At 39.2% G+C, this 12,175-nt stretch overlaps 1 protein-coding gene across 4 annotated transcripts in view; it reads right to left on the bottom strand.

Moving 5' to 3' along the window:
- Positions 1-2,178: 2,178 nt before the first annotated feature.
- KLHL2 (kelch like family member 2) overlaps positions 2,179-12,175 on the bottom strand; it is a 106,638-nt gene continuing 96,641 nt past the window's right edge. For 2 of the 4 annotated variants that reach the window (XM_023725474.1, XM_004390640.3), the window contains 6 exons: positions 11,674-11,871; positions 11,130-11,231; positions 9,709-9,837; positions 8,689-8,829; positions 4,771-4,914; positions 2,179-3,294 (listed from right to left, as the gene is read on the bottom strand). In XM_023725474.1, coding sequence (XP_023581242.1) covers positions 3,266-3,294; positions 4,771-4,914; positions 8,689-8,829; positions 9,709-9,837; positions 11,130-11,231; positions 11,674-11,871 — 743 coding nt within the window. In that variant the 3' untranslated portion in view covers positions 2,179-3,265. The remainder of the gene's footprint in view (positions 3,295-4,770; positions 4,915-8,688; positions 8,830-9,708; positions 9,838-11,129; positions 11,232-11,673; positions 11,872-12,175) is intronic. The other 2 variants (XM_023725473.1, XM_023725475.1) reach the window with 2 other exon arrangements.

Genomic DNA, 12,175 nt, shown 5'->3' with positions numbered 1-12,175 from the left:
TTAAGATGTGAACTGTGTGGCAGCTATATCGCCAAAACCTGAGAAAACAGTATAAATGAGTTTTAAAATATTTTTGCTGTGTTTACAGACGGCTCGCCTTCCTCTTGTTTCTACTGGATTTACATTATTCATTCTGAAGTCTACCTTTGCTCCCCAGCTGAAACCAAAAAAACCTAACCCATTGCTGAGGAGTTGATCTGGACTCACAGTGACTTTATAGAGTTTCCAAAGAGCAGCTGGTGGATTTGAACTGCCGACCTTTTGGTTAGCAGCTGTGCTCTTCACTGCAGCGCCACCAGACCAGCCTCCCCCCACCCCAGCCCAAGCATCCTTTAACAACCCCTATGTACGGAGTTGGAGGGTTCCCAATGCAGTGTAACCCGCAACAACCCAGAGAAGCACTTGCTATTATTCCTTTGGCAGATGAGAAAGCGAAGCTCAGGGATTTAGAAAATGATACCCGTTGTTAAAATTAACTCCCCAGAAGCCTGGACAAACCTCCAAGACTTCTGGGTGTCTTTATCATTAAATCAGAACACAACACCCAAACCCACTGCCTCTGGGTCGATTTCAACTCATAGTGACCCCTGTAACCTAACTTCACTGATTCCTGAAGAACGCCCTTCTTGTTCTCCCAAGGACCTTGCTCGCTTTGAATTAACAGACGGTACATATTTAACCTAAAAGTTTTTCTCCAAAACCTACATCTCTAGGATTTTGTGTATTCTGTGTAACTTGTTCAGTAGTTAAGAGCTTGGCTGCTACCCAAAAGGTCAGCAGTTCATATCCACCAGCTGCTCCTTGGGGCAGTTCTACTCTGTCATACAGGGTCGCTACGGGTCAGAATCCACTACTCGGCAATGGGATTATGCAACTTGTTCTGCACTACTGTATAACCTTTAAAGAACAACTGTATGTTTTTTCTCACAAGATTGTAAACAGCATATAACTGAAAAACCACTTTGCGATCGCTGCAGCAGTTCCTCCAGAACTGACTGCCCTTTGCCAACGTCTACCTTTCTCTCTCACTTTTAATAGTTGATCTCTTTAATTGTTAAAGTCTTATTTCTCCTAAAACCATATCAGCAGTAGGGAGGTGACAGCACTGACCTCAAAGCCCTTAAACACGCTCCCCTGTGGGTGTCAGGCACTGGCCTACCCCAGCAGACGGGCCTAGAGACCTTCCAGGTGCTGCTGTCACCGTGCTGGGCAGTGAGAACAGTGAGCACCGAGATCGGGTCGGGGGAGAGGTGACACACTTCTGTCCCTGTCTAGCCTCATCTCACAACACTAAACTACTGCGTACAGGGGTTCAGAGGGTTTAATGACATACGAACGTCATCCTTCAATTGAGGAAACTGCAACTTCCCACAAGGGCCCCACGTGAGGATGGAAGTCCTTTGAAGTTCCTACTGGTGTTTCTCTCCTTGGAGCCTTTGCTCAGATTGGCTCTTTTACTTGTTTTAATCCCCCACGTGCTCCCCTCCCCATCACATCAATTACGATTTCCTTAAGGAAGTACCCTCTTGAGGGACGCCCTTCTTGTTAAGTTCCCAGTGACCTTACTCATTCATCTAACGGCCCCATGTGTCAGGCACACACTCTTCGTAACGTTTTTTTGATTAAATTCTTTATATTTCCACTTACAATGGAAAATTCAACTAAGTGTTAAGTACGGTTCTCTGTTTAACCTTTTAAATCCCTCTTCTGACGAACAGCCGGAACATCCCATCACGCCCGCCCTTTTCTGTGTCCTGACCATCAACTCCTCTCCCCCGTCCTCCACTCCCGTATTTTCTCCATCTCTTTACCTGCTATCAAGACTCATCTCTCACCAGAGAGTAGCTGTTTTTTTCTTTGACTTTCTTTTTGGTGCAATGCTATCGGTTTTATCTCTCTTTGTATCCTACCCACCATATTAGGGACAGAGGAATATAAAAAAAATTGAATTTCATCAACCCTTGGGAGACTTTTCCTCAATCTTTCTCAAAGAAAAATTTTCAGTGATTTTGGTTATTGATTTAACACCCTTGTCTTAAAGATTCCTTCAGCAACAAATTAAAACCGTAGATTTGCGTAGTTAGAAAACACAAATTTTACAAAAGAACAGAAAAACTAACCAGGAACTTTCTTAACAGCAAATTAAAATGATAAAAATCAAGGAGTTTGTGAAACAAATAATATACAAATTTTTATTCAAAGATAATTCAAGAAAGACATGTTCTGGTCATTTTAAAAGTGAGATTAATTGAAGATCTCAGAGAAATTACATCTGATCAATGCACATGGCTACTCACAGAAAGTTCTCTCTTCTGTTATAGCAGCTAAATTTGTACACACAGAAAAAATTTGTAAAACCATGCAAATTCAGTTGAGCTGCACATTCATATATTCATCAAAAACCTGCAGTAATGTTCATGCCAATGTGTCACTTTAAGAAAAAAATGAAAAATACACACCAAAACATGGCCAAGATTAAACAAAAGAAAATAATAAATACGCATAATTTATATTTTATTTTAAAAAGTTTGGCATCACACATATTCAAGTGTGTTATACCATGTTCATTCCTCGGAAGTGGCATTTTAAAGTGTTAAGCATTTTAAATATCAAAAAATACAACTCTGTTTTACAATGTAGTACTGGCATAATTCAAAGTACTGTGCCAATTATAAATAGTAGAATCAAGTTTCAAACATCTTTTCAAACATACTAACAGGAAAGCATATAGACACGCATTTATATGCACACAATTTATGATACTCATGTAATCAAATATGTTTTATAAAGGCAAACAGTTTTATCCCTCAACTAGTTTGTATACTTACACAGATTCTAATACTTGTCCCAAGATTTTCAGTTCTTGGATATACAGATTTTCAGGAGAAGGAATAAAGATAAAATTTAATTTTACAAGAACACACGTTACTTTATTCTCCTTCACAAAATAATCCATAGTCATTCAAGGTTGATAATAACCAGTCTTTATGGAAGCAACTGTTGTCTAAAGACTACAGAGTAAGTCCTGCAGTCCAGGTTTCTTATTAAAATTCCGTCAGCTGCCGCTCATTGCAGAAAAAGCCTACACGGTGCTTCTACCAAAAATAATCTTCAGTATCCGAGGCCTATAAAGGCAGACGATCTTACCCTCTGCTGAGACTTAAGTGCAGCTACCAGTGGAGAAGTGCTAGATTCTCAGTCACTTGAGAAATACTTGCTGAAGATTGCTTCTCATGTAGGAACATGCTGAAAATGTCCTTCAGGCTCATAATGGTTTATCAATAACTGTGACCCCTGAGCAAAGAGATGAAGAAATAAAACAGAAGTCACAAGCAGCATATTGTATCTCCCAGAAAATACGGAATTCTTTGTGTTATTATTAAAGCAACAGACACTGAACAAACCACAATGTTTCAAAATCTCTTTATTTACCTTTAGTAGGACTATCATTTTCATCTAAACGATGCGAAATCTGTTTAGTTATGGAGCAGGACTACTATTTCATCCAGAACTAGTTACCATTTAGGGAAAATAATTTTATTCGGGAATTACCCAAATTCACCTACCACTCAAAGCGGAACAAGGAAACTTTTGGGGTGATGGGTATGTTATTTTGATTGTGGTAATGGGTTCAGAGATATACACATATGTCAAAATTAATCAGATTGCATACTTTAAACATATGCTGTTTAGTAAATGTCAAGTATACCTCAATGAAGCTGTTTAAAATATTCACTTACTACTGCGCCATGCTGTTCTGAGATCCTACTATATACGGCTCTTCTACTAGGCGTTGTTTTGGACGATGCATCAACAACAGTGATAGTTAAACAGTATAAACTTGTTTCCTCCACTATCACATCAATTTTGTCACTAAAACATTCTAATTTTTAAGGTGATATAAATATCCATCATCCAAGAATAGTAAATATGCAGCATACAATTTTAAAGAGTCACCATTAATGCCTTATTTTTCAAAACAACCCAGTTTTTACGTGTATTAAAAATATCATCACTTCTCTTACTAAGGGAATGGACCAAACATGCCATTATTTATCCAGTGCTGTGCCTGAGAAAGAAGTTATCTTGCAACCTCCCTATCACACCCGCTCGGGGAGCCCCGCGGCCTCCCTCTCACGCGGCCTCACGGAGCCCCGCGGCCTCCCTCTCACGCGGCCTCACGGAGCCCCGCGGCCTCCCTCTCACGCGGCCTCACGGAGCCCCGCGGCCTCCCTCAGCCCCGCGGCCTCCCTCTCACGCCCCCTCACGGAGCCCCGCGGCCTCCCTCTCACGCCCCCTCACGGAGCCCCGCCCCGCGGCCTCCCTCTCACGCCCCCTCACGGAGCCCCGCGGCCTCCCTCTCACGCGGCCTCACGGAGCCCCGCGGCCTCCCTCTCATACTGCCTCATGAAGCCCTGCCCTGGGATGTCGTAGGGTCACAGTTCCTGGCTCTCTGGGTAATTAAAGCCTTGCCACATAGTGAGCTGCACTCCACTGCAAGCGGATTTTAGCCATGTTAAATGTTCCTCTATGATTTGCACCAGAAAGATTTGGGATTTTGAATACAAATGACTGTAAAGTGACAAAAGATACTGGTGCTTAACTTGGAATGTATAAATCGAATGTTAATTATTTTATGAACAAGATATAAAACAAACGTTCAGAAGAGACTTTCTTCTTAGAGCAGGAAAGTTCTCATATAAGTCGTAACGATGTAATCTTTTTTGTAGTATACTGGAAGAGACTGTAAGAAAATCAGACAAGTATTACCTGCATAGCTTCTCCCTGTGCTCATACAAGATGACACAACTGTCCATTTATCAGTTGTTGGGTTATAATATTCCACCGATGCCAAGTTACAGGAGCCATCATCCCCTCCAACTACATATAACAGACCATTAACTGCACAAACCCCTTTAAAAAAATCAGAGGAGAAACAATTATTCTAACAATTTGGATGAATCTGAAGAGCCCTGTACATGTTTGGTGAGGTGGTCTAGACACACTTATTAGCATGAAAAAAGACGAGAAGATGGTGAATATGTATAGAACTTTTATACACGAAAGTCTGATACCACTTCTAAGTTCCGACTATGCGTCAGTTATGCAATAGTTGCTTGATATATGTATAATTTCATATAATCTTCAGGATAACTGTATTTTATAGATTAGAAATTATTTTCATCCTCACTTTATACAAAAAGAAAGTTAAAGGTCACACAAGTTTCATAACTTTTCCAAAGTCAGCTTTGTGGGAATCCTAAAAGTATGTATTAGTAGAAAGTAAAAATTATTCTTCATTTTAATTATTATGCTGAATGATTAACTATTTTCTCTCCATTAAAAGGAGAGAACAGTATTATTATAATATTGAAATAGCTCATTTCTCGCAAAAATTCCAAACATTCAGAAAAGTATAAAGAAAGAAAAGATCACCTCTAATTCAATACAACTTAGAACAGCTTCCATTAAAATTTTTATCTCTACTTTTTTCTTCTTTTTCTATGCATATATACTCTGATCCTTCTTTTTGAAATCCAAGGTGGCCCACGCTACTTGTTATTTTTATTACCCACCCACCTCCACCAAACAATGTATTGGAGACATCTCTCCAAGTTGTTAAATACAGATCTACATCATTGTTAATGGCTGAACGTATGATCATACAATAATTTATTTAATCATATTTATTGATAGACATTTAGTTATTTTCTACTTTTTTTAATCTTATAAGTGATGCTGTAATTAACAGGATCACCCTGTATACTTCCTTGCTTACTTATCCAACTATTTTCTTTATGTAAATTCTTAGAAAATTGGTGAGTCAAAAGGTAAATATCTTTTAAAGTTTATTTCAATTTAACTTTGTTTATGGCATATTTAATATTCTAAAAATAGGTTTAGCGTTATTATAAACAGGTTAACTGGAGGACATCAAAGAATACAGAAGAATACCGTCCACATACTGGTTTTTATATAAATCCATAGATGACTTTGCTAATATAGTTAATAGCTGCTTGTCGATTTTTAACATCATAACAGAGTAATAAGCCCAAACCTCTATACAGCATCTAAAAGTGCACTAGCAATAATACTCTCTTCTGTGCAAATGGCGTGGATCTTCTCTGTTACTCAAATTTAATCTGTGAAGAAATCAACATTTCTAGTCTCTTCCCAGGAAGCAAAATGCCATCATTTTAAAGTAGTTCAAACACTTCGAAAAAAAGAGCCCAATATTGCTGCCACGCAATCTCCCCAAAGTTGTTGCTTCTACGTGTATGAAGCCTCGATCCTAATCCACTGGCAGACGAAATACACTGCATGCAGATAAACCCTGGTGGCACAGCGGTTAAGCGCCCGGCTGCTAACCAAAAGGTCAGTTCGAACCCACCAGCTGCTCCGCAGGAGAAATATGCGGCAGTCTGCTTCCCTGAAGATTACAGCCTTGGAAACTCTATCAGGCAGTCTACGCTGTCACACGGGTCACTATGGGTCGGAATCGACTAGAAGGCAATGGGTTTGGTTTTGGTTTTTTTTGGTTTGGAGATAAAATGACGCCCAAAATGGCTCTGCTCTCACAGAAGGGATGCGCAAGGGGGTATGTTTTCCTAAAAGGCATTTTCAATTAGATCGACTAGGGGCTCATAGATAAGAGTCCCACTGCAGAGGAAGAAGGCGGTCCCCACATCCTTCTGAATATAAGACATGTACATTCAAAGGACTTCAGCTTTACTAATCACTTCACAACACCCAGATTCCTTTTAGGCAGGTGAGAGCCAAATCACTCTGCCAAGGGGATGCACCTTCCTGCAAACAGTGTTTTGCTCAGTTTAGCTCACAAGACTCAAACACATGGTGAGAGCCTCTTACAGATGCGCCGAGCATTGTAAGACTGGTTACAGTCTAGCTCAAATGTGCTTCATTTTCCCTCCACACTTAATGTCATAGTTTATCACATTTCTGCAAAACTTTGAAATCTGACTTGTAGACTGCTTGCTATTTCAACTTACATGGACCCGGTCACTGTCTTTCCCCATTCAAAGCTGAACACATATCCTCCTCTCCTTGCCAGCTTTGCCCCTTTTCTCCCCCAATTTAGGTACTTTCGTGAGGTCCTCATCTGAGGATGTCAAAAAAGAAGAACTGGATAGATCTTATCTGAAGCTTGTTTAAATTATGAAATATTCTTTTATGAGTTTATATAAATAATTGAAAAATAGTGTGCTCAGCAGTATTATACTCTATCTTGTAAGTTATAGAAGTGAATTATTCAAATTCCATTATTTATATAAAAAATAAAAATACTTTATTGAGAAAAAAAACAAACTAAAGACCAAGCTTTCATATTTTCTTCTCTTCGTGATGATTACCTAAATAAAAAAAACCTCAGTTAACTGCTGTGCAAATCAAAGTATGAAATAACTTTTTGACAGAGACTTAGGAAAAGTCTTCTTCTAAATAATACCCTTCCTCACAATCTTCTCAAAGAGCAAGACAACAACAGCTACATAGACTATCTCCTTATTCTTTTGGTTAGAAGAAATAAGGTCATTTTGATTTGACACAAATAGAACCTATATAGAGAAAAAATAAGATTATTCCAATCTTTGGGAAAATAATACTGAGGTTCAAGTTGTAAATGAGTTTCCTAATCCAGGGACATACACCTGCACAAATTACTGTGCTTTTTGTAACTCAATATGTACTAGAATCAAGCACTTTGATTCTATTTAGGGCCAATTATTTGCAGGTCTTAGTATGGTTCTGACCTACCTATAGCTGAGAGGCTTTTAATACCTTACAACTAAAAGTGACTAAAAGAGATGCAAGATCAAGTAGAATTAATGACAAATTCTGGTCTGTTTTTGATAGTCCTTGCAGTCCCACATACTTAGTATCCCTTAGTCATTACATTTAAATTAATGAGAAATTTAAGAGTATTTTTTGGTGCATCTCACAACATCATCCAATGGTACACGGTGAGTTTGAGAATTATCAGGAACATTCTGGACTATGGGAAATGGAGTCAGGATAATGGCATTTTAAATATGACTGGCATTTCTTCAAAGACTAACTGACTATCATGAATCTATTTTCCATTTGTTTTCCCCTTACATGGATCTTCTTCTCAAGTGGTCGGCTTCCTAATCCTGAAGAATTCTGCTTCCTTAAAATTATTTTGTTGTTGTTGCTTTAGTTCTTCCATTTTCTGCAGATCTTGAACTGTGTTAAATTAGGGCTACTTTTTCTCAGGTTTCGTTGTCCAGATTCAGATAATAGCTAGCTTTTATTTACTCAAGTAGACTAAACTCCCTGAGAACTGGGATCACAGCTCATCCATCTCTGATCTCTGGTACATGACACATGGTACGCACTCAAAGATGTGTGTGGTAGGATGAACAAACTGAAGTATCAAATGAAGAGGGCTCTTACTCTCTAGTCATCGAATAAAAAGTAGTCACCAGAAGAAATTATAAGTTAACCGAAGTGTCCCAACAGGCTGTTATGTTCCAGACACTATGCTAGGTGCCCACTATATAGAATTATTACATAAGTTTCTACCTTAAAGAGCTCAAAGTCTAACAGGGAACCCAGATCAGCAAAAGAACAATGGAAAGATACAGTAATACTACTAAAACTGTAAATAAAATTTAATATAAACTTCACAGTCTTAAAGTAGAAAGATACCTGCATTTCTTCTACACATGTTCATATCTGCCACCTGCCTCCACCCATTGGTGGTAGGATCATACACTTCAACACTTTTTCGTACTAAAGGGCCATCATGACCTCCTACAGCATACAATAAGTTGTTTAACACACCAACACCTGTAAAACATAAACAACCCAACAAGAGTACAACAAAAGGGACAAGAAATTTATAACATTTTAGGCTGTATTCCAATCACTTGTAACTAAAACTTTCAAAATTATTATTCATAGTAAATCAGTGTTAGAGCATACAATTTAAGAAACAGAGAAGAAAAGAACTGACAGTTAAACAGGAACCCCAATAAGAACTATTCTTCTAAAGAAAGAAGCCTGTCAAACAAAATAAGAAGCCCTGGTGGCGCAGTAGTTAAGTGGTCGGCTAACTGAGAGGTTGGCTGGAACCCACCAGCCACTATGTTGGAGAAAGAAATGGCAGTCTGCTTCTGTAAAGATTACAGCTTTGGAAACCCTATGAGGCAGTTCTACTCTGTACTATAGGGTTGCTATGAGTTGGAATAGACTCTACAGCAAGGGATTTGGTTTGGGTTTTGGTCAAATGAAATAAAAATAATATGTAGGTAGAACACAGACAGGGATGAAGTCCTTCAATATAATCTTTTTGAAAACAAGTTTTAAAATGATAAAAAGTAAAACAGTGTTAAAAGCACAAAATTTAAAAGAAATGAAGATGAAGACTATCTCTTACAAAAGCTCCCCTGTAAGCACTGAAAACCAAAAACTGAAAAGAATGCCAGACAATATAAATTTGGAAGTGAAACAGAGAACTCCTTTAATATAGGACTTAGAAATAAAATTTTATGAAGTAAAGTTTAAGTACAGCTACCTAACATTCCCTGCACAATTCAAGACATTTAACATGGTCATTAAAATCAGCATATACTTCCAAATAATATAGAGATGCCAATGAGTCATTTCACTTTTTAAAGTATCCATAGCACTGTCCTCCTTCGATTGCTAGACGCGGTTCGCGCTCACCTGCTCCGCTCCGTCTGGTGCTCATTTCTGCTGTATAGGTCCACTCGTTTGTTACGGCATCATAGCATTCCACTGTGCTGAGACACTGCCGTGAGGCTCCGTCATAACCACCGACAGCATAGAGCAGACCTGAACGTGGAATCCCAAAGAGAGCCAAATTCAGAACGAGCTATTTTTCCAAGTCAGAAAATATTAGTATATTCTCCTCCTTGGTAGCAAAGTTTCCTCTGAAAGTGTTACTGATTTTTATGAACTATATTAGGACCTTGACTAATGGTGACAGGTGGACTGATGAAGTTATTTTATGAAGATCTGCAGGGTAGACACGATGGTGTTAATTCTACATTTTCATCAATAATCTGACGGACAGAACTGAAAGTACATTCATTATATTTTTGGACAACACTGTTTGGTAAGTGGAATAACCTCCTGGGAAACAAGTACATATCAAAGTTACTTTAGTAAATCAAAAAAAGGTAGTACAGGGATACAATGTAATATTATTCAGCAATAAAAAGAAATGAAGTACTGACAACATGCTGCAGCATGGGTGAACCTTGAATCTTATGTGAAGTGAAAGAAGTCAGCCATGAAGGACTGCAGAGTGTACGATTCCATTTAAATGAGATATCCAAAAGAGGCAAACCCAGAGACAGCAAGTAGATTAGTAGTTGCCTATGCTGGGGAGGATGGTGGAATTGGAGAGCGATACTAAGCAAACCAGGATTAATTTTTGGAGTAATGGAAATACTTTAAAATTGACTGTGGTGATGGTTCACAGCTCTGTTACCAACTAAAAGCCAGTGGATTGTACCCTTTAAATAGGTGATTGTAGAGTGCGTGATTATATCTCAACAAAGCTGTTAAAAAAAAGTGCAGGGAATTATACCCATGGTGAGGAGGAGGAGGGAACTCACAAATTTGCCATGTCAATATAAAAATCGCACCAAAAAATAATACTCAGAGCCTTCCTTAAATTCTATCTGGGGACAAAGGAGGATATGAACAAATAACTGGTAATCCATCCCTTAAATGTAAACGGCCCTTCTTCGTCTATCTGTCTACACATATCTATATATGTCATCTAATTTATTGACAGACAAGTGTACTAAAATCAGCCGACTGTCTAATGAGGACACACAGAGGGATAGAGAGTGGCTGGTGGATTCCAATCACCACCCTTTCGGTTAGCAGTCGAGGGCTTAGCAACGGCACCACCAGGTATACAGGTAAGTTCATATGGGTAAGTTAATTTTAAAAACATTTCACAATAATTACTGCTTTTCTTTTTTTAAGTGATCATTTGCTTGCCCACTTCTAACATCAGTGTTCAGATTACTGGAAGAACCCGCTCCACTCCCAACAATCCAGAAGACATACATACTTGGAAATGTTCACCTGGAGGAACTGTCAGCACCTACCTCCAACAACCCCTACGCCCACACTGCTCCTCCTTGTGTTCATTGGGGCTACGTGAAACCACTCGTTGGACTTGATGTTATACGCCTCCACAGACGACAGACCTATGGTAAAGCACAGCACTCTTCATTTCCTCCTCGAAAGAAGTTGACTTGTTCTTTCTTATAGACGCGTTTTCTTAAAGGAGAACACTTCAGGTGTGTTCAATCAGGCTAAACCTAAAAGACGATAACGGTGGAATGTACACCTATCGATTAGACGGTGAACGGGAGTAGCTTCTTTTCCAAAGGGCTCCTCCCAAGCTACTGACATTTAGTAGCTTCTGAAACTGGCGAGATGGCGGATACTGACGGTTAAGAAAGAAAATGTGTATAATTCGGACTCTTACATCATTAAAGGAATTCTTGACGAGATTTTAAACTTATCTTTAAATATAATGCCTGTTAAAACAGTCAAATGTCTCCTAATCTTGCCACCATCTGTTCTATAAACATGGTCGCTATGTTAGTTCTAAGAGCAGTGTGAAAAAAATGAAAAGGAAATTACCTGTACTCCCATCAAAACCTCCTACAGCATACAATAACCCATTTAACACAGCAGCTCCCAAAGTGCTTCTCCGGTCTCGCATGTTAGCCACACTGGTCCACTGATCCTTCACGGGGTCGTAGGAGTCTACAGTGCGGACTCTTAAGGACCCATTAAAGCCACCGACCGCAAAAACAAGCCCAGCCATGTACACCATCCCTGTAAAACGAACACAGCGTTTCATGATGAATATGGCACTGAACCCACCATCTAAAGACTGCACTCCACTAAGTCCACAGGTGTGGTCAATGTAAGTGCCTCTTGAAAGGATCATGACTGAACAGGTCCCAAGAAAGGCCATTCATCTGCAAGAATATGTAACTACTAAATTGTCTTCCTTTATGTGGTTCTTAAAATACTGTGGGCAAGGGTCTCAAAAGCCCTCAGAGGAGACAGGTCTGGCCATCCTGAAGGACTATCTGAAACACGGTGCCCACCCCTCAGAGGAGACAGGTCCGGCCAT

This window comes from Trichechus manatus, unplaced genomic scaffold (genome assembly GCF_000243295.1).
Source record: "Trichechus manatus latirostris isolate Lorelei unplaced genomic scaffold, TriManLat1.0 scaffold00315, whole genome shotgun sequence".
NCBI classification, from domain to species: domain Eukaryota; kingdom Metazoa; phylum Chordata; class Mammalia; order Sirenia; family Trichechidae; genus Trichechus; species Trichechus manatus.
Note: the sequence above shows the minus strand (reverse complement) of the source record. Positions and strands in the feature narration are given on the sequence as shown.